At 47.2% G+C, this 22,237-nt stretch overlaps 1 protein-coding gene across 3 annotated transcripts in view; it reads left to right on the top strand.

Moving 5' to 3' along the window:
- Nucleotides 1–17,272, top strand: part of MCF2L2 (MCF.2 cell line derived transforming sequence-like 2) — a 243,153-nt gene extending 225,881 nt beyond the window's left edge. Inside the window, exons 26-29 of one of the 3 annotated variants that reach the window (XM_032298477.1) lie at nt 3,740–3,773; nt 5,582–5,682; nt 16,579–16,667; nt 17,026–17,272. In XM_032298477.1, coding sequence (XP_032154368.1) covers nt 3,740–3,773; nt 5,582–5,682; nt 16,579–16,667; nt 17,026–17,142 — 341 coding nt within the window. In that variant the 3' untranslated portion in view covers nt 17,143–17,272. The other 2 variants (XM_032298476.1, XM_032298478.1) reach the window with 2 other exon arrangements.
- The last annotated feature ends 4,965 nt before the right edge of the window (nt 17,273–22,237 follow it).

Below are 22,237 nucleotides of genomic sequence, written 5' to 3' on the forward strand. Positions count from 1 at the left end.
GCCTCCTGAGTAGCTGGGATTACAGGCACGTGCCACCATGCCCAGCTAATTTTTTGTATTTTTAGTAGAGACGGGGTTTCACCATGTTGACCAGGATGGTCTCGATCTCTTGACCTCGTGATCCACCCGCCTCGGCCTCCCAAAGTGCTGGGATTACAGGCTTGAGCCACCGCGCCCGGCTAACGGGATCTTTTGGTGGTAGAGCTGCCTTGCGTCTTTTTTTTTTTGGGACGGAGTTTCGCTCTTGTTACCCAGGCTGGAGTGCAATGACACGATCTCGGCTCACTGCAACCTCCGCCTCCTGGGTTCAGGCAATTCTCCTGCCTCAGCCTCCTGAGTAGCTGGGATTACAGGCACACGCCACCACGCCCAGCTCATTTTTTGTATTTTTAGTAGAGACGGGGTTTCACCATGTTGACCAGGATGGTCTCGATCTCTTGACCTCGTGATCCACCTGCCTCGGCCTCCCAAAGTGCTGGGATTACAGGCTTGAGCCACCGCGCCCGGCCATCAATCTCCTTTCTATCACTATAGGTTAGTTTGCATTTTCTAGAATTTTGTATGACACGATAAAGTATATACTTTTTTTTGGTCTGGCTTCTCTCCTCAGCATAATTATTCTGAGATTCGTCTATGTTGCATTTTGTAAACAATAGTACATACTTTTGTTGTTGCTGAGTAGCAGTTCAGTAGTATTTCACTGTTTGGCTAGACCCCATTTTCTTTATCCATTTACTTGTTAACGAACATCCAATTTGTTTCTGCTTTGGGGCTATTTTGAATAATGCTGCTATGAACATGCAAGTACAAGTCTTTGTGTGAACGTGTGTTTTCATTTCTCTTGGATAAATACCTAAGAGTGTAATGGTTAGGCCATATGTTAGATGTACATTTAATTTTTTAGGAAATTGCTAACTACTTTCCAAAGTGATTATACCATCCTCCATTTCCATAGTGTGAGAGTTCCTCTTGTGCCATATCCTCACCAATACTTGATATTGTCAGTCTTTTACATTTTCAGACTTCTAATAGGGACATAGTGGTATGTCATTAAGGGTTTAATTTGCCTTTCCCTAGTAACTAATGGTTGAACTCACTTTATGTGCTTCTTTGTCATCTTTATATCTTCTTTGGTGAAGGGTCTGTTCATACCTTTTGCTCATTGTTTTCTTATTATTGAGTTTTGAGAGTTTTTATGTATATCCTAGATACGTGTCCTTTTAATGCTTTGTAAATATTTTCTTTTAGTGTGTGGCATGTCTTTTTCTCCTTTTCTCTCTTTCCAAAAGAGTAACTTTTGAAGAGCAAAAGTCTAATTCTTATAATATTTTAATTATTATAGTATTAAATATTTTCTTTTAGTATGTGGCATATCTTTTTCTCCTATTCCTCTTATTCCAAAAGAGTAACTTTTGAAGAGCAAAAGACTAATTCTTATAATATTTAATTTTAAAAATTTGTATGAATTATGCTTTTGGTGTCCTGCCTAAGAAATCATTATCCAAACGCCACAAAGATTTTCTCCCTCTGTTTTCTTCTAGAAGTTTTATAGTTTTACATTTAGGTCTCTGATCCATTTTGGGTTTGTTTGTTTGTTTCCTTTTTTTGGTTTGTATATGGTGTGAGGTATGGATCAGACTTCGGTTCATTGCATATTGATGTTCTAGTTTTTCCATTGCCAATTGCTAAAAACACTATTCTTTCTCCTACTGATTATTTATGTAAGTGTATCTATTTCTGGATGCCTGATTCCTTTCCACTGATCTATTTGTCTACCTTGCCATCATTACCTCACTATGTTGGTTATTGCTGCTTTCTAATAAGTCTTAAAATGAGGTAGTTTGAGTACTCTAATTTTGTTCCTCCTTTTTAAAGTTATTTGATTATTCAGTGTCTTTATACTTCCACACATATTTTAGAATCTGCTTGCCAACTTCTCAAAAAAGCTTATTGGGATTTTGATTAGGATTTTGTAAAATCTATAGACCAATTTGGTGAGAATTGACTTCTCAATATTATTAAGCTTTATCTAAAATTTAAATTTTAACTGACTCCCTGCCGCCTTCCCTGCCTTGCAGAGAAAGACAAGTTTGTTATGACATTTATTCAGTTGACAGCTCAGAAACAGATTTCTCAAGCCCTTCTTAAGATTGCACTGTGCTCTCTACTTGTGACAGGATTGCAAAATCTAGATAAGAAGCAAAACCATGCCCCAGCATGTAGTATAAAGGCCCAGAGGAGTTGTCCCAGCCCCTTCCTTTTGCAGATGTACAATCACAGGGTCAATTTCACATAATTTGTCAGCAGCAGAACTGAGTCTCCTGAGCCTGGTGCACCAAGCAGGGTCTGATGAAATGCCTCTGTGAGTGATGCAAATGGCAAGGATTCTAAGAATTCAGAGAGGGCCCACAGTGGATGGTGAGTGAGCAGGAACCAGGGCCCTGGGCTGGACCAGGGGCAGAATGCAGACTCAAAGATATCCAAGCATTGTTGAGAAGGTGGTGTCCAGGGTTCCAAGATCAGAAATATCAGGACTGTCATACCTCATGCCTGCTGAACACATTACAAATCTCTGACATATAAGCATTATCACCTAGATTCATTTTTACACCACCCTACAACACCTTTCAACCTTTGGGGATTGTTAAGCATAATAACCCTATACACTGGGCAATATACAGGGACCTCAGGGCCATGGGTGAGAGGAAGGACACTGTGAGCCAACGAGGGATGTGGAGAGAGGGCCTCTTGAGATAACCCGGCAGAAGAGGACATCGTACCCAGGTGTTATGGAGTCAGCTAGGGCTTGGGCAGGGAAGAAAAGAGTGTCGCTGATGGTTGAGACACAGAAGCAGGAGAAGCCAAAGAGGGAGGCAGGCGCTGAGGTTTGGGACAAGCTCCTCAGCTGTGGCATCACTACCTGTGATCGGGAGGTGTAGAGAGACTGCCAGGAAAGATCAGGCCCCACCCAGAAGAATGCAGGAGCAGGCAGTGCGGTGGGTGAGAAATACAAGGCAAAGCCCCAGTCCTGGCAGAAATGAAGGCCACCATCCCATCCTAGGAACTGCGCAACACGTGCCAGTCACATCAATAGTAAAAGGTGGGCCCAGGAACCTTGAAAGCCACAGAGCTGCCTCAAAGTGAGTACAGTCAGTGATGATCTGGAGCCCAGCTTGAGAGAGTCAGGGATGGGGTGGAAGGAAATTGAGGTGGATAGGTACGCCTCAAATATCAGGCCGAGGAATTTGGCCTTTATGCTGTGGGAGGTGGTGCAGGGTGCCTGGAGATGGAGATCTGGTGTTATTCTCGTACCTGGGACAACACTTGAGTAAAGAATGTGATTCTTATCGCCATCCCCGGGACTCATGACTTTTTCCCTCATCAAGTCACATAATTTGGGCTCACATGGAAAAAATCAGCATTTGATGGGCATACTGTTTATTTACTGATGCAGTATTAATGGAGCGAACTGTAGGAACTTGGTTGGACCCAGAATCTATGCACGCGGGAAACTCAACAGGACGGATAGAGAGGAGGGGAGGATGCCAGGATGTGAGCCAGGGGCTGCAGCAGTTTTCTGAACTCCTGGGAAAATAAGATCAAGACCTACACACCTTTATAGATCTTTATAGTATTCTCTCTGTGCACATGTATGTATTTAAAAATCAATATGTAAAGCTAATTCAAATTAGCTTAAATTTGAGAGTGTTGTTTTTTGGTTTTTGTTTTTAAATCTTAGACCAAGGAAATCTACAGTTTGAAATGGGCACTGGGTGAGTACTGATTTTTTATTTTAGAGACATGTCAAATGCTTCGGCTGTTTCATATTGAGTCCATGTCATTGCTTTTATTGCTTTTCTTTTTTTTTTTTTGTCCCCCTAACACTTGGCTTATTACGAAGAATTTCCAATTTTTAAAAAATATTGGCCAGGTGCAGTGGCTCATGCCTGTAATCCCAGCCCTTTGGGATGCTGAGGCAGATGGATCGCTTGAGTCCAGGAGTTTGAGACCAGCCTGGGTAACATGGTGAAACCCTGCCTCTAACAAAAAAATACAAAAATTAGCCTAGTGTGGTAGTGCGCTTGCAGTCCCAGCTACTCGGGAGGCTGAGGTGGGAGGATCACTTGAACCCAGGAGGTCGAAGCTGCAGTGAGCCTAGATCACAACACTGCACTCTAGCCTGGGTGGCAGAGCCAGAGCCTATCTCAGAAATAAATAAGTGCATAAGTACATAAATAAATATAAAAAATAAAATAATAAATCAGTTCCCAACCTCACTGCTAGCCTAGGATATTAAATCAGTTTCAAACCCCACTGCTAGCTAGGATATCTTTTCTGGTGCTTGCTTGCTGTGTTGCCAGTTGAGGTAGACCTGCCAGTTCGAAACCTCCCCTAATTGCCTCGCTTTCGGCTGTTTTCTTGAGCTTTCTATTCCGTTCCTATTTTCACAAGGCTGCCCTGCCTGCTACTTGGCTGAGCAGGTGCACCTACCCTCTGGTATTAACTCCCCGGGCTTCCTCCACTCCGCTCAGAGCCCTTCCGATCATCTTCCTTTCTTTATTCCCCCTTGTCTGGGAGGAGGATGTGCTCACACTTCTTTCAGGGTTAAGTCCTCACTGGTGCTCGTTGCCCCATCTATTCCTACAACTTACAAACAATCTGCGTCGGTAATTCCTTTTCCTGTCCAAAGCACTCAGTGAGTCCTCAACGTATGGTTACTGAAAATGTCTTCGACTGTGATCCAGTTCTGGTACAGGAGTCTGCTTAGTTTTTCTAAAGCTTATTTGGCCCGCTCCTCTGTGGAAACCTCCTAGACCCTAACCCCAAAAGGTGAGGGCTCCAGAAAACAGCCGTTTCTCCCCCTCCTCTCTGCCCCCACACTTATGTAGTACTCTACTGCAGTGTTTAATATGCTATAATTTTATGATGTGTTTACATTTCCTCCCTCTAGACCATGAATTCCTCTAGGGCATGGAGGCTGTCTTATTAGTTTTAGCTTCCCTCAGGCCTCATCTACCAGAGCCTGGCACTTGTGTAGGTGCTCAGTAAATGTTTAGTGAGCAAACAAATGAAAGAACTCATAGAACAATCGGATGAGGCCAGCAAAGCACTCTACAAGCAAGGCCGGGGGAGACGAGGTTTGACTCAGGCATGTCTTATTCCTCTTGGACCTCCAGTGCTTAGTAGGTGTTTACTCTCTGGATTCATCCAACCTAAAAGAGTTCTATAATAGTTGACATTTCGGGTCAGTAAAGAGGAAGGAAGGAGCTGTAGTGAGCCAGTGAAGACATTTTTCAGAAGACAAAGGGGATTCTTCCTCCTCACCTCTTGCCCTTTAAGATTTCTAGCCAATTAGATGTGTGCTGTGTAATCCAACAAGGAGTGTCCTTTGGACATTTCCTTACTGCATATCACCTGCCGAGCTGAGGCAGGTCTTCCACTACAGGTAAGGGAGGAGCAGCGGTCCTCGAGACCCAGACTGGAGATGTGCTAGGTGAGCCAGCGCTACTCCGACTGGTAGGGGAGGGATGTGTGTGTCATTCCTTCCAGTGACTCAGTGTTCATGTTGATTTCTCTAAAGGAAAGGCAGTGGAGGAGTGGGCTGCGGACCATGGATTGAAGATATGGAAAGGGCTGCCACCAGCAAGGAAGACCCAGCCTCCAGCACAGGAGGGGTTAAAGGTAAGGAGGGTCCCGTGGGAGAGTGGAGCACAGAAGCAGTGGGGTGATGCCTGCTGCTTAGATGCCAAGGAAGACATCACCTAGGGCCCAGCCCTTCTTTAGTTAAATGAGGGAGAAAAAAGAAAGCATTTTACCACTATGTGGTGTAAAATCGATTTCCTGCCATTCATTTGTGTAGAACTAATTGGGCCAGAATTAACATGACGGGCAAATGTCTCACACGGAGAAGTCTGGGAGCAGCCCCTTACCCACGGTTTCGCTTTCCAGGTTTCAGTTACTCTTAGGCGACTGCTGTCCAAATAGCAAATGGAAAATTACAGAAATAAACAGTCAGGGAGTTTTAAATGATGCGCCATCCCGAGCAGAGGGACGAAGTCTCGGGCCTTCCGCTGTGTCTTGCTTGGGACACGAATTATCCCTGTGTGCAGCGTGTTCCCGCCGTCTGTGCTCCCCACCCTGCCAGCCTTAGTCACTTGTAGCCGTCTTGGTGATTAAATGGACTGTCTTAGGGTAACAACAGTGCTTGTGTTCACGTTACGCTTATCTTACTTAATAATGGCCCCCAAAGCATAGTAGTCATGCTGGAGATTCAGATATGCCAAAGAGAAGCCGCCAGATGCTTCCTTTAAGTGAAAAGGTGAAAGTTCTTGGCTTTACAAGAAAGAAAAAAAAATCAAATGCTGAGGTTGCTGAGATCTACAATAAAAAGGAATCGTCTACCCATGACATTGTGAAGAAGGAGAAAGAAATTTTTACAGGTTTTGCTGTCGCATCTCAAACTGCCAGAGTTACGGCAGCAGTACCAAGATGAGAAAGGAGTTACATCGGTGTGGGTGGAAGACGAATAGAAACACGTTCCCGCTGAGGGCAGTTCAGTTCGGTAATCACTGCGGTTTCAGGCACCCGCTGGGGATCCTGGAAGGTAGCCCCCCAGGATAAAGGGGGACTGCTGCGCATGTGCTTATAAATGTGTCCAAACCCAAGGAATGCACAACACCAAGCATGAACCATGACGTGAGCTCCAGACTGTGGGTGAATGTGGTATCTTCAGGGTAGGTTTATCCATTGTAACAAATGTGCTTCTCTGGACGTGGATAGTGGGGGAGGCCGTGCACGTGTGAGCACAGGGGATGTGTGGGAAATCTTTGTACCTTCCTCTCAGTTTCCCTTTGAACCTAAAACTGCTCTAAAAAAATAAAGTCAGCTGGGCGCGGTGGCTCATGCCTGTAATCACAGCACTCTGGGAGGCTGAGGCAGACGGATCACCTGAGGTCAGGAGTTGAAGACCAGCCTGGCCAACATGGTGAAACCCTATCTACTAAAAACACGGTCAGGCATGGTGGCTCATGCCTGTAATCCCAGCACTTTGGAAGCCTGAGGTGGGTGGATCATTTGAGGTCAGGAGTTCGAGACCATCCTGGTCAACATGGTGACACCTCATCTCTGCTAAAAATACAAAAATTAGCTGGGCATGGTGGTGCGTGCCTGTAATACCAGCTACTTGGGAGGCTAAGGCAGGAGAATCGCTTGAACCAGGGAGTCTAAGGTTGCAGTGAGCCGAGTTCACACTACTACACTCCAGCCTGGTGAAAGAGCAAGACTCCGTCTCAAAAAGAAAAAAAAAAAAAATTAGCCAGGTGTGGTGGTAGGCACCTGTAATCCCAGCTACTTGGGAGGCTAAGGGAGGAGAATTGCTTGAACCTCTGGGAGGCAGAGGTTGCAGTGAGCCGAGATCGCACCATTGCACTCCAGCCTGGGCAATAAGAGAGAAACTCCTTCTCAAATAAACAAATTAATTAAATTAAGTCTTCTAAAAAAGTTTTTAAAACAAACCACACATGAAATTAGGGTAGAGAGTATTGGCAGCCTGCCCAGATCCTCCTCCTGGGCTGTTGCCCACATGTCTGCTGCTGACAGCTAACCTCAGTGTCTACACATTTGAGAGGTTAGAGGTTAGCTGACAACGGCTCACAGTTGTGCCCTTCAGACAGCTGCCCTCACCTAACCAGGGCCGTCCAGCCAGGAAATGCCCGTGAGGTCATGCATGAGGTCAAGGCGGAGTAGGCCGCTGCTGTCAGCCCGGGAGGTCAAGGGCATCTACCCAGACGTCCTCATTCCCAGGGAGGCTTACGGCCCACCGTGGCTTACTGACTCAGGGTACGGAGGCCAGTCCTTTCGTGGGATGGTGACCTGTGGTGTCGTCCATGCTCCAGCGCTGCCCAGAGGCTCGGGCTGATGCCAGACTTCCGCCACGCCCACGTCTGTGCCTGGCTTCCTCCCTGCCCCGGCTTCAGCCCTCACTGTCTCCAGGCTTCATCTGAAAGCCCTTTCTCAATAACACATTTGCAAAGGCTGCTTCTGGGGAACCTGACTGAAGACTGTTAGCACCAGGAGGGGTCCTAGAATGGATGGGATTCTGGTGTTGACTCCCTGCCGGCCAAACGGCCGTGAGGACCTCCCTACTGGTGGTAAGTGGAGTGCTGAGAGTCCGAGGTCACCACAGGGGAAGGTCTGAGCAACTGAAGGGCTCCAGCAGGCCGGGCACCAGGACTCTCAATGCTCCGCTTCACACCAGTAACGAGAGGTTTGAGGAAACTATTATCTATCAGGAAGGTAGATTGGGAGGCTGTTGCTAAGAGCCTCCCATTGGTCCATTGAAGAGAGAAAGCAACGGACTCAGACTAATTACCAACTTAAAGCACAGGATCAGAATCGGGGGCCTCCCTGCCAACATTTAGCCTCTCATCTCCTGCAGAGGCAGGCTGGGCCAGTGAAAGTGGCAGAATTTGAGAGAAGAAAGAATCCTCAGCCCAGGCAAGTCTGCCCTCTGGTCACTTTTGGGCTCCTAGTGCCAGTAGATGAGTAAAGTCAGACCCTCAGAAGGAAGATAAGGGACGCAGAAACTGGGAATGAGGGTGTCTGGGAATATGCCCGTGACCTCCTGGGCTGGCAGCAGTGGCCTGCTCCGCCTTGCTGTACTAGGAAGCGGCAGCAGCACGCAGCCGCCGCCCTTCTAGTGCGGTAGGATTCCTGCTGTGGTCCCAGTGGAAGTGTCTCCCTTGGGTACCGTCCCTTGAGGAGCCCCTCCTCATGACAACCAAGACCCATTTCTCCTTCCAGTATGTAACTGCTCTGGGGGCCTGCTGGTCTCCTGGTGTGAGGACGAAGAGCTGGGATTCCTCATGCCAGCAGGGCTGGGGCCTGGCGGGGAGGGAAGAACAGAAGACTGTTCCCTGAGACTATGCAGAAGCTTCCGATGAGGCCTACGAGGCCATGTTTGCCCCTGTCAAGATTTGTCCCCACCCCTCACCCCCGCCCGAACCCTTCCAGAACAATAACTAGGATCGAATGACATGGTCTGACTGGAGAAGGGGCACGCAGGCCTGTGGGCGCGAACTCAGAAGGTGAGAGTCTTTGAATTGTGCTTTAATGCCCACCACAGCAGATGCGTAGTGGAAGGCGTCAGTCCACTTCCTGTTAGGCACCCTAGTGCCTGTACCAGGGGCTGGTAAACGGAGAAGCCTGGGGAGCAGAATCGGACCCGTGCGTGGCCGCAGCGGGAGGGCTCCTTGTCTTCAAGCCTGCTCTAGCGGCTACCACTGTTAAACGTCCAACGTGCCAACAGAGCTGAGCCACCAGCTTGGTAGCGTCCCTTGAGTTGATAAAATCTGACCCCTTCAGGCTGGAAAGTACAGTGTGTGATCAACCATTTAACATTGCTTTTTTTTTTTTTGAGATGGAGTTTCACTGTTGTCGCCCAGGCTGGAGTGCAATGGTGTGATCACGGCTCACTGCAACCTCCACCTACTGGGTTCAAGCAATTCTTCTGCCTCAGCCTCCCAAGTAGCTGGAATTACAGGCTCACACCATCACACCTAGCTAATTTTTTTATTTTTAGTAGAGGAGACAAGGTTTCACCAGGCTGGCCAGGCTGGTCTTGAACTCCAGACCTCCGGTGATCCACCCACCTTGACCTCCCAAAAGTCTGGGATTACAGGGGTGAGCCACTGTGCCTGGCCATATAACATTACTTTGATCAGGGGACTCAGTGTGGCAAAAGAGGATCAGCCGTGGACATGTGATCACAGGATACTTTTTTTTTTTTTAGATGAAATCTCACACTGTTGCCCAGGAGGCTGGAGTGCATTGGCATGATCTCGGCTCACTGCAACCTCCACCTCCTGAGTTCAAGCGATTCGCCTGCCTCAGTCTCCCCTACAGCCTCAGACTACAGGCACCTGCCACCATGCCCGGCTAATTTTTTCTACCTTTAGTAGAAATGGGGTTTCACCATGTTGACCAGGCTGGTCTCGAACTCCTGACCTCATGATCCACCTGCCCCAGTCTCTCAAAGTGCTGGGATTACAGTTGTGAGCCACCACGCCCAGCAGGACACTGTCTTACCACCCCATTCAGAAGCTGGCAGCCTGATAGAGTAGTGGGACAGGCTCTTGAAAGTGAGCTGGGGCAGCAGTTTGGACGTGGCACTGTGGGGATGGGGTGTGTACTCAGGATGCAGTATACAGCGGAACCAATGGCTGTTTTATGGTGCCATGCTACCAGGAGGCAGAGTACATGAATCTGGGAGACAGGAAGTCAAATGAGTTGTGACCTTGCCCATGATGACTCCAGTTATCCACATGGGGAAATTTGCTTCTCCCCATGTCTCCAACATTAGCCTCGGTGGGTCTCGACAAGGGAGACACTTGCACCAGGGAACACGGCAAGAACCTACTTAACTAAATCCGTGGCTGCCGCCGGCTGCTGCACTTGGTCCTTGGCTGTACCATGTCATCATTCTCTCCCTCCTACTCATTCTAGACACCCCTCTCCCCATCTGGCACTTCCGCTGGTGACAGTCGTAGTGGGCGTCCTAGACTCTATCAGGCTATGGTTCTTGGAGTTGGCCATGATAGTTCCAGCTGGGCATGGGACTATTGCGAGATGTCCTAGCAGATCACCTGAGCAGCAGACGTGTCCCTCTCTGCCTCTGTTAAGCAGCAGCCCTTCCTCCTCATAACGACCAGGACCCGTTTCTCTGTCCATTACGGTAACTGCTGTCTTTGCCTGCTGGTCTACTGACATGAACACAAAGGGAAATGATTCCTCGTGCCGGGTGGAATAGTCTGGGTCGGGGAAGGGAAGAAAGTGAGATTCACCTAAGGACCTACACAATTTCTGGACGGTGGGTGCACGGTTTCTAGTGCTCTTGGTTAGCCAACCCCTCTCTGGCACCTTATGGTGAAAATAAAGGATGTGAACTCATACTGTTTTACTAGCTTGGATTGTGCTGGAAATTTTAAATTCTGAATTCACTTTGTGCCTGATTGGCAAAGTCCTGTTCATGTGAAAGACATAAAATGAAAATAACTGTTCTACGTCAGAGCTAACAGAGAAAGAACCTGTCTGCCAGCCTTACTATAGGTCCCTGTCGGGCTCCTCAGGGTCTCCACGGTGGCCTAGGAGGTGTCCAGTGTGGCACGTAATGGTTGTTTCTTTGCTAATTTTTGTGGCATTTCCTTTTAGACCTAGATAATTTACTTTCATTATCATTATTATTTATTGTTAGTCAAACTTACTTGGGGCACTCTAGTATTTCAATGAAGAAAATAAATTCTAACAAAGAGTCCTCTCTGGAGAGATGGTTATTTTAGATATCCAACCAATTGGTTTGAACTATTTTAAGTTTCCTTTTCTGATTATAAAAGGAATACACACGCAGATTGTCAGAAATTTAGAAAATACAGGAAAGTACAGATAAAAATACAAATCCGACATACCCAGATGTAATCATTGTTAATATCTTTCACAGACATCGTCTATAGAAACGCATGATCTGGTCAGTTGTGGCGGCTCATGCCTGTAATCCCAACAGTTTGAGAGGCCAAAGCAGGAGGATCACTTGATATCCAGGAGTTTGAGACCAGCCTGGGCAAAATAGCAAGACCCCATCTCTATGAAAACTTTTTTTTTTGAGACAGAGTTTCACTCTTGTTGCCCAGGCTGGAGTGCAATGACTCGATCTCAGCCCACTGCAACCTCCGCCTCCAGGGTTCAAGCCATTCTCCTGCCTCAGTCTCCTGAGTAGCTGGGATTATGCATTCACCACCATGCCCAGCTAATTTTTGTATTTTTAGTAGAGACGGGGGTTTCACCATGTTGGCCAGGCTGGTCTCGAACTCCTAACCTCAGGTGATCTGCCTGCCTCAGCCTCCCAAGTGGTAGGATTACAGGTGTGAGCCACTGCGCCCCTCCTACAAAAACCTTTTTTTTTTAATTGGCTGGGCATGGTGGTGGGTGCCTGTAATCCTAGTTACTTGCCAGGCTGAGGCCAAAGGATTGCTTGAGTCCAGGAGGTTGAGGCTGCAGTGAGCCATGATGGTACCGCTGCGCTCCTGGGCAACAGAGTGAGATCTCATTGCAAAACAAAGATATACGTGTCTTTAAAAAAAAAAAAAAAAAAAAAGGAACCATACTAAAATTTGAGTGACTTTATATTTTAATCTTATTGCAAATTTTCCGTTAAAATTCTGATGAAATGGGCAAGGCTCTGGCTGAACCAAGCTAGACATGTTGGCCTGCCCTTCCCTCCTGCCACTCATCTTTGAGCTTATTCCATCCAGAACATTTGAGAGCGGCTGCTGGCTGAGCTCGGAAGTTAAGCCAGATTATAAAGTTTCTTTGACACCCCCCCCGCCCCGCCCCAGCTTCCAGCAGCTCTGAAAGTCTAAGACAGCCAGCTCAGACTGCCTTAGGAGCTGGCAGGGACTTTGACAACAGAAATGCACAGAAAAAAACGTGCCCTGAGAATGCCAACATGTGGAATCTGAAAGCAACTAATGAAATGCTCTCAAGAGTGATTCACTTCCTCTTGGCCAAAGACAGGCTTGCAAATGAAATAGACGCTTCAGCTATAGACCAGCCTAAGATATCCACGTTTATACTCTGGGCCACCAAGCAAAAGATTATAACTGAGCCTCGTACCCCTAGTACCCCTGGAAACATTTTGGAACTCTCCTGTTGTGAGCTTTGGAGAGCTGCTGGGATAGATCAGACAGAAATGTGACCCCATGTGTTAAATCCTAGAAGACAGGGAAATTGGCTAGCAACACAACATAACAATGAAGGGCTCAAACTCAGGTCTCAAAGACCCAGCCTCAAGTCCAGCTCCACCTCTTTGGATGAATTCTATGGCTTTTCTGTGCTTACGTTCTTTTTATCATTTATTTTACAAAAAGGAGAGAATACTGTACAGTCTTTCTGTGAGGATTCAATGAGATGATGCCCTTAGGCTAGACCTCTGATAGCGTGGAATTCTCAGCAATTAGTTACCGAGTTCCTCCAGGTGCAAGGAAGGCGGGCCCAGAGGGTGAGGCATTCCTTTTAGGCAGCACGCCACCTGCTACCCCCAAGTGAAAATGATATCCTTTAGTTTACGTGATAGAGCTGATCCTTAAAAAGCGGTGCATAATTGTAAGGAATAGAAAGAAATCTACAGCTAGTGCTCTACTTACAACCACGATTGGGACCAGCAGACCGGTCGTAACACGATTTGGTCGTAAGTTGAGTAGGCTATATGCACGCGGAGATGGTAGTGCTGCCGGAAGCTGGTCCACACTGTCGTACGCCCAGCTGGGCAGCGTTTGCGCTGCCAGACGCGGCGCAGTCGTGGCTAGCGATTGTGGTCGTAAAGTCGAATGGTCGTAAGTTGTATAGGTCGTAAGTCGATTAATACCTGTAGTTTGAAAGATAATGAAAATAGAATTTGCCCATTTAGTGTCTACGGAGTGAGAGCTGCCGCTGAACCAGCAGGACCTACCATGGTCTCTTTGTGCCCTCCAGTGGACAGTAAGGGAAATGCCATGATTTTGTCCTCAAAGTCTTATCATTTACCGAACATACGTATGCTGGTGAGAATAATCTCAGTTTACTAGGTTCACTTGTTAAGAAATTTCATTCCGTGGGTTTAAGCAAAATAAAAAAAAAACACACCAGTAGATCTTGACTGTGACCAGAGTCGTTCCATTCATTTTCCAAGAATTCAACTATCACCTAAAATTTTGTTATCATCAGCTGGGCACGGTGGCTTACACCTGTAATCCCAGCACTTTGGGAGGCCAACGCAGGTAGATCTCCTGAGGTCAGGAGTCCGAGACCAGCCTGACCAATATGGTGAAACCCTGTCTCTACTAAGAAGACAACAGTTAGCCAGGCGTGGTGGTGCACGTGAGTAGTCCCTTCTACTCGGGAGGCTGAGGCAGGAGAATTGCTTGAACCTGGGAGGCAGAGGTTGCAGTGAGCCAAGGTCACGCCACCGCACTCCAGCCCGGGCAATGAAGCGAGACTCCATCTCAAAAAAAAACAAAAAAAAAAGTTTTGCTATGATTGAATCGAATACTTGTCAAGAACCTGTGTGTTTGGCATGGTTTTTCTGAGGGGTGTAGGGGTGTGTGGGTGTGCCCTGTTTCCTTTTAAAGCCGTTTATTTATGTCTCCTTCCCTGAGTGTTTATGAGGACAAGACAATGGACGGACAAACCTCCCCCAGCTGTAAGTAATAATACCGCACCCGGAGCGCCCAGAGCCGCTTTGAGTCCCCGTCTTTAGTAGTAGTATAATTGCTGTGAACAATCATCATCACAAGTACTATTTGTTGAATTCCCACGATGTACCAGGCATTTTTATTTATCAGAAGATTTGTTAATCCTGACACCAAGACTGCAAAATGGATGTCATTATCTCCATTTTAGAGATCAGGAAGCTGATGCTCAGCGAGCTTAAATGGTACACCCAAGATCACACAGCTAGTGAGTGACAGGTGAGAATCAGGTCTGACGGACTCCAGAGCCCTCTCCTGCCATGGGGCTGTGGGCCCCTCAGTTGTTCCCTCACATGCCCGGGACTGGCCAGACCCTGAGTCTGAGATGCTGGGGTCCCCTCAGTGCTGCCAGCTCCTCAGTGCCTAAGACTCTTAGGACCACAGAGCCCACGGCCAGTGAATCCAGCAGGGGATTAAATATGCAGATGATGTAAGGCAGCAAAAGTCAGCCCAGGGGCCGGGCGCCATGGCTCACACCTGTAATCCCAGCACTGTGGGAGGCAGAGGTGGGCAGATCAGTTGAGCTCAGGAGTTCGAGACCAGCCTGGCCAACATGCTGAAGCTCCGTCTCTACTAAAAAATTAGTGGAGACTCCATCTCTACAAAAACTAGCTGGGTGTGGTGGCCTGTGCCTGTGGTCCCAGCTACTCAGGAGGCTGATGTGGGAGGATCAGTTCAACCCAGGAAGTCAAGGCTGCAGTGAGCCGTGATCACACCACTGCACTCCAGCCTGGGTGACAAGCCAGACCCTGTCTCCAAAATAAATAGATGAAAAGGGGCTGGGACTGGAAGGCCTGGGTGAGGAAGGGGACATGGTCTCTAGGACACCCCAGTCCTGGCCCTCACACAGCCCCCACAGGGCATTGAGCCAGTCCCCACTGTGCCCACAGCCTGGTGGGCAATCTCTGCCCTTGGTGGGGCCCCGGGAGCAGCACTTTCCTCCCCATTGAACCAGGGGCTCTGCCTGCAGGATGTTCTCTAAGGTTTTCTGGTTCTGAGAATTCTGGGTTTCTCCCAGAGCCCTGGGGGATACCTGGTGAATAGGTTAGTGTGTCTGCTGCCAGGAACCCGGGTCCGGGGGGAGACAGGCGAGGGCACACCCCGAGCAGCTGCAGTTTCCCTCCGGAGAGACTTGCCGCCCACAGGCCTGGAGGAGACTCCCCCGCCTCCGCAGCCCACTCCTGCTTTGTCTCCTAGGATAGGACAGCACAGGATGGGGTGGGACAGACAAGGACGTCACACACTGCGAGGGTGAATATTGTTCTGCACTTGAGTTTGGATCGTGTAAATGTATTTCTGCGTGTCTGCTGTGTTGGCATACAGTTCGCATCTCCCTGAGGCTGCACTCTCAGGAGTGTGGAAAACCTGGCTTGTGAGCCAAGTGTTGCAGAGACTGCATCTCACACAGAGTGGGGGTAAAGAACAGGAGTGCTGTAGAATCCAGCTGCCCTGCCACAGGCCCAGAGGACTTGGCCAAGTGAACATTGCTGTTTCCCCAACTGTAAAGGGGGCCCAGACCCTTGCAGGATTGTGGCAAACGCCTAACATCCCACCAGGCACCGGGCAGTTGCTCAGTATTTGGCAGGAGCTGCTGTTCCCCACAGTGTCCAACACCGCCCTGGGGATGTAACAGGTGCGCCGTGGACAAGACTGATGGGTTAATTAATCAGTTCACTGTGGAGAGGGGCAGGAGGGATGCTCTTGCGTGTTCCTCCGGTTTTCCCTTATGGGGAGCAGTGACACTTGGCAGAGCTGCCAGGGAGATGGGAAATGGACATTAATTAGGGGAGAGAAAAGAGGCAAGGAGGGGAGGGTGGGAAAGAGACGGGAGGAAGAAGGGAAGGAGGCGTGGTTAGAAGACTGGCAAACATGGGCCGGGCATGGTGGCTCACGCCTGTAATCCCAGCACTTTGGGAGGCCGAGGGGGGCGGATTACCTCAGGTCAGAAGTTCGAGACCAGCCTGACCAACATGGAGAAACCTCATCTCTAAAAAAAAAAAAAAAAAAAAGACTGGTAAACACAAAAACCAGTGACTGTTTTCTTAGAGCTGGGAACAGGAAGGTAGGGCCATGAACAGCATGTGGACACTTCTCAGTGAATGACAGCAGTTCACCGCTGGAAAGGCAGCCTGGAGATCACAGACCCCTTCACAGCCCAGCGAAGTGCAGGGCCTGGGAAAGCAAGTTAGAGATGGGGAGGACCGTGCCTGCCACAGGCACTGCCTGCCAAACCCTGCCATGGGTGGAGGGGCTGTGCTCCCACCCCAAAGAGGCCCCTTCTTCCCTTTCTCTCCCCAAGGCTGCCCCAGCGGTGCGTTTAGCTCCATGGACACCTTTGAAGGCTGTGAAGGTGCAGAAGGCATGGAAAAGGAGAGCAGCGCTCTGAGTGTAATTTACCTCCTTCTTGTTTCTTTCATCTCCTCCCTCCTTCCTATTCATCAGCTCCTCCTGCCTCCTGTCCCTCACCTCCATCCCACTCCCGATCCTCAGGATTCTCGCCCAGAAGGGCCCTGCAAAGCCAGGGAGCCGCGGTCACTAGACCCTCAAAGTGGCCCTGACCCTCCGGGCCCTGCCTCCTTGGCGGTGCGCTGGTGTGCGGCCATCACTGGGGCTCCTGCTGGGAACCCCGTGGTCCAGGTGGGAGGGCTGGGCTGGGCGCACCCTGCCAGCGGGAGTCACCACCTTGCCCGGCCTGGCCAGAGCCTCCAGCAATAACTCTGCGGGTGCACCCGCCCCTCCCTTCCAGCTCGCCGGCCTTTTCCAGTCGGACGGGAGGCAAGAAACCTGTTCCCCCAAATCCGCTTTCCTGGAGAGGGGAGAAAGCAGCCGGGGAGAAACAAGAGCGCGGTGCGGAGAAGCGTGAGTGTGAGCAAGGAAGGCTGAGCGCCTCCGCGGGCCACGGCGTCTCGGACTTTCTTCTGGGAATTGCAGGGCGGCCGGCAGCTCCGAGGAGGAGCGCGCTGGGGCGTCCACGGGCCGGCTGGCGCCTGCGGGGGCGGCGCCCAGGACCCCCGCCCGGGAGAGGAACGCCCGGAGCCGCCTCCCGAGAGCCCGAGGGGTGCCCTGGGTGCGCGCCCAGCTCCGCGCGGGGGACCTCGGGCTGCTCTGCGGCCCCTGCAGCGCCCACCGCCCTTCTCAGCCTTGCGCTTTAACCCCGGGGCCGGGCAGTTCTCGGCTGTGGGGGCCTCTCTGCGCCCCAACTGGAGGATGTTTAGCAGCGTCCCCGGCCTCTACCCAGCAGGTGCCGGGAATGCGCCACCCCGTCCTCCACCGCACCCCCAAAATGTGGCACTCAAGAATGCCTTCAGACGCGCCCCATTTCTCGGGGGCGGGTGGGGCTTGGCTGAGAACCGCTTAGCCCGAGCCCTGGGGCGGCCGGAGCCGCTGAGTCCCCGCGTGGGCCGCGCCTGGGCGCTCCCGGCCCCTCCCGGAGTCCCCGCCAGTGTTCACGGGCTGTTCGTGTTCGTTCCGAGACTGCTTCGTTACTTTCTGAGCTACTTATGTATCAATTTATTCGTTTCTAAACGAGTTTTATTTTCTGTTGGATTTTGGTTTTGGTTTTCTTAGTTAATTTTCATTTACTTGTAGCTTTCTGGTTATTTAATTGTATAGTTTCCATTACTCGTTTATAGTTACTTTATTTTCAAAGTTATTCAGTTTTTGAGTTGTTCGTTTTCAGTTATTTGTGTGTAGTTATTTTGTTTTACGAGTTACAGATGTTCAAATTAATTTGCTTGGAATTTATTTATATTTATCTTTACAATTGTTATCCGAGTTATTTACCTTCACGGTTATTTCCCTTTAACTTACTGGAGTTTCTGAGGTGTTTATTTTTACATTAACTTATTTGACTATTAAAAACTCATTGGAAGTTTAAGAACTACTGTAGTTATTTATTTTCAGAGTGAACTGTTTTAATTAAGGGTTTTCCCCCTAGTTACCTGGTTTAGAGTTGCTTATGTTCACAGGTATTTCTTTTCAGTTATTTTATATTCGAGTTATTTTTATTATTTTTTTAAGTTATTTGGTTTATAGTTATTTTAGCATTACTTCATATTTGAACATTATATTTTCTTAATTCTTAAAGTATTTTTTAGATATTTAGTTTTTGAGTTATTTTCAGTTATTATCAGTTATTTATTTATTTATTTATTTACTTACTTCTTTTTTGAGACGGAGTTTCGCTCTTGTTACCCAGGCTGGAGTGCAATGGCGCGATCTCGGCTCACGGCAACCTCCGCCTCCTGGGTTCAGGCAATTCTCCTGCCTCAGCCTCCTGAGTAGTTGGGACTACAGGCGCGTGCCACCATGCCCAGCTAATTTTTGTATATTTTTAGTAGAGATGGGGTTTCACCATGTTGACCAGGATGGTCTCAATCTCTTGACCTCGTGATCCACACGCCTTGGCCTCCCAAAGTGCTGGGATTACAGGTGTGAGCCACCGTGCCCGGCTCAGTCATTTATTTTCAATTTTGTATTTGCCATTAAAATATTTTTTCTGTTCTTTATTTTTATCTATTTCATTTTCAGATTTTTTTTTTTTTTTTTTTTTTTTTTTTTTTTTTTTTTTTTTTTTTTTAGAGACAGGGCCTGGCTTTGTCACCCAGGCTAGAGTGCAGTGGCATGATCACAGCTCATGTCAGTCTCAACCTCCCAGGCTCAAGCAGTCCTCCTACTTCAGTCTCCCAACTAGCTGGGACTACAGGCATGTGCCACCATGCCCAGCTAATTTTTAAAAAGTTTTAATAGTGACAGGGTCTCCCTGTGTTGCCCAGGCTGGACCTGTACTTCTGGCCTCAGTCATACCTACATAATAGAGCCTCCATTAAAACCCAAGAGGACAAGTTCAGGGAGCTTCTGGGTTGCCAAGCATGTGGAGGTACCGGGAAGGTGACCATCCCAGGGAGGGCATGGAAGCTCCTTGCCACTTCCCTTTTACCTTGTCCTATCTCTTCCACCTGGCTGTTCATCTGTATTTTTTTTTTTTTTTTGTATTATCCTCATGATAAACCAGTAAATGTAAGTGAATGTTTCCCTGAGTTCTTAAGCCTTCCTAGCAAATTACTAGAACCCAAGGAGAGCATAGTGGGAATCCCAATTTATAGCCAGTCAGTCAGAAGTATAGGTGACAACCTGCTACTTTCAATCGGTGTCTGAAGTGACAGGCAGTCTTGTGGGGTATAGCCCTTAACTTGTGGGATCAAACTCTAACTCCAGGTAGTGTCAGAACTGAATTGAATTCTAGGATACCCAAATGGTGTTCACTGTAGAACTGGTTGGTAGTGGAAAGAAATCTTGCACATTTTGGTGACCAGAAGGGATGTATTTTGTATTGAGTCTTGAGGAAGAGTGTGAGACACAGTTTTCTTCCTGTCTCATACCCCTAGCAAAGCTCACTCAGGGAGAAATAGATAACCTCACTAGCCCTATATCTATTAAATCAAGTGAATTTATACTTGAAATCTCACAAAGAAAACCCCAGACCTACATATTTTCACAAAGGAATTTTACCAAACATTAAGGAAGTAATACAAATTCTGGCAAATCCCTCTAAAAAAGTTGAAGAGGAAGAAATACTTTCCAATTAATTCCTGAGGTCAGTATTACTTCCAGATGAAGGTGTTAAAAAAAAGGAGCATGACAGATCAATGTCAGTCACAAGCATATGTACAAAAATTCATAACAAATTTTACAAAGACAACCCAGCAGTATATAAAAATGACACTAAATCATGAATGAATGGTATTTCCCAGAAATGGAAGTTGATTTCATCTTTAAAAATTAATACAATTCACAGTATTAACAGATCAAAATGAAAAACCATATAATCATCCCAATATATACAGAAAAAAATAAAACACAATCCCACATACATTTCTTGAAAAATTCTCAGAAATGTAGGAATAGGAGGAACATTATCAACCTGATAAACAGCATCTATGAAGCATCTAATGCTAACATCACACTTAATAGTCAAAGTATGCTTTCCTCCTCAAATCAGGAACAAAACACAAATTTCTAATCTAATGGCTGGCATTTCACAATGTCCTGGAGGTTCAAGTCTCAACAAAAGGCTCTTCAATAAGAAAATATATTAAAACATCCAAATTGTTAAGTTAAAACTCTATGTTGGGCGCAGTGGCTCATGTCTGTAATTCCAGCACTTTGGGAGGCCGAGGCGGGAGGATCACCAGAGGTTGGAAGTTCGAGACCAGCCTGACCAATATGGAGAAACCCTGTCTCTACTAAAAATACAAAATTAGCTAGGCATGGTGGCACATGCCTGTAATCCCAGCTACTTGGGAGGCTGAGGCAGGAGAATCGCTTGAACCCAGGAGGCAGAGGTTGCAGTGAGCTGAGTTTGCACCATTGCACTCCAGCCTGGGTAACAAGAGCAAAACTCCGTCTCAAAAAAAAAAAAAAAAAAAACTGTCTTTATTCATAGATATGATAGACTATATAGAAAACTCAATGGAGTTTACCAAGAAAAATTACTAGAACTAAACAGTGAGTTTAGCAAGATTGCAGGATATGAGATTAGCATACAAAAATAAATGGTATTTATACATGTACAGTCATGCACCACATAACCGTATTTCAGTCAATGACTGACCATATGTGTAATGGTGGTCTGATATGATTATAATGGGACTGAAAATTTTCTGTCAGCCACTGATGTGGCCGTCATAATGTCGAAGTGGAAGGCATCACCATGAGCTTGTGGTGCGAAACGACGATTATAGTGCCAGTCGTATAAAAGCATAGCACACAGTTACGTACAACGCGTAGCACACACAGTTACGTACAATGCGTAGCACATACAGTTACGTACAATGCGTAGCACATAAACAGTTACGTACAATGCGTAGCACACACAGTTACGTACAATGCGTAGCACATACAGTTACGTACAATGCGTAGCACATACAGTTACGTACAATGCATGATAGACAACTATGTTACTGGTGTATATATTTACTATATTGTGTTTTGTCATTACTTTGAGTTTATTCCTCCGACTTAAAAAAAAATTAAAACACTCTCAGGAAGGTCCTTCAGGAGAGAAGAAGGCATTTTTATCACAGGAGACGACCACTCTATGGGTGTTATTGCCCTGAAGACCTTCCAGTGGGACAAGATGTACAGATGGAAGACAGAGAATTGATGATCCTGATGCCCTGTAGGCTTAGACGTGTGTGTGTGTGTGTGTGTGTGTGTGTGTGTGTCTCTGTTTTTAACAGCAACAAAAAAAAGTTTTGAAAGTTTTAAAAAATCGTTAAAATAGAAAAAAACTTACAGAATATAGAGAAAATATTTTTATACAGCCATACAATGTGTTTGTCTTTTAAGCTATGTTGTTATAAAATTTGCTGAGCACAGTGGCTCACGCCTGTAATCCCAGTACTTTGGGAGACTGAGGCAGGCGAATCACGAGGAGAGGAGATCGAGACCACCTTGGCTAACACAGTAAAACCTTGTCTCTACCTAAAATACAAAAAAATTAGCCGGGCATGGTGGCACACACCTGTAGTCCCAGCTACTCGGGAGGCTGAGGCAGGAGAACGGCTTGAACCTGGGGGGCAGAGGTTGCAGTGAGTCGAGATCACGCCACTACACTCCAGCCTGGACGACAACGAACAAAACTCTGTCTCAAAAAAAATTTTTAAAATAGCATCAAAAACGTGAAATACTTAGGGCAAAACTCAAAAGAATAGTTAAGAAATCTGGAAAAAAATACAGAAGACCTAAATAAAGGGAGAGATATACCATATTTTTCACTAGAAGACTCAATATTGTTGCGATGTCAAATCTTCTTGAATTTACATATAGATCTAATGCAATCTTCATAAAAATCTCAGTTGGATTTTTGGTAGAAATTGGCAAAATGATTCTAAAATTAATGTGGAAATGCAGAGAAGTTAGAATAGCCAAAACAATGCTGAAGAAGAACAAGATTG

The sequence above is a fragment of the Sapajus apella genome, unplaced genomic scaffold (assembly GCF_009761245.1).
Source record: "Sapajus apella isolate SASKATOON/1434 unplaced genomic scaffold, GSC_monkey_1.0 scaffold38, whole genome shotgun sequence".
Taxonomy (NCBI): domain Eukaryota; kingdom Metazoa; phylum Chordata; class Mammalia; order Primates; family Cebidae; genus Sapajus; species Sapajus apella.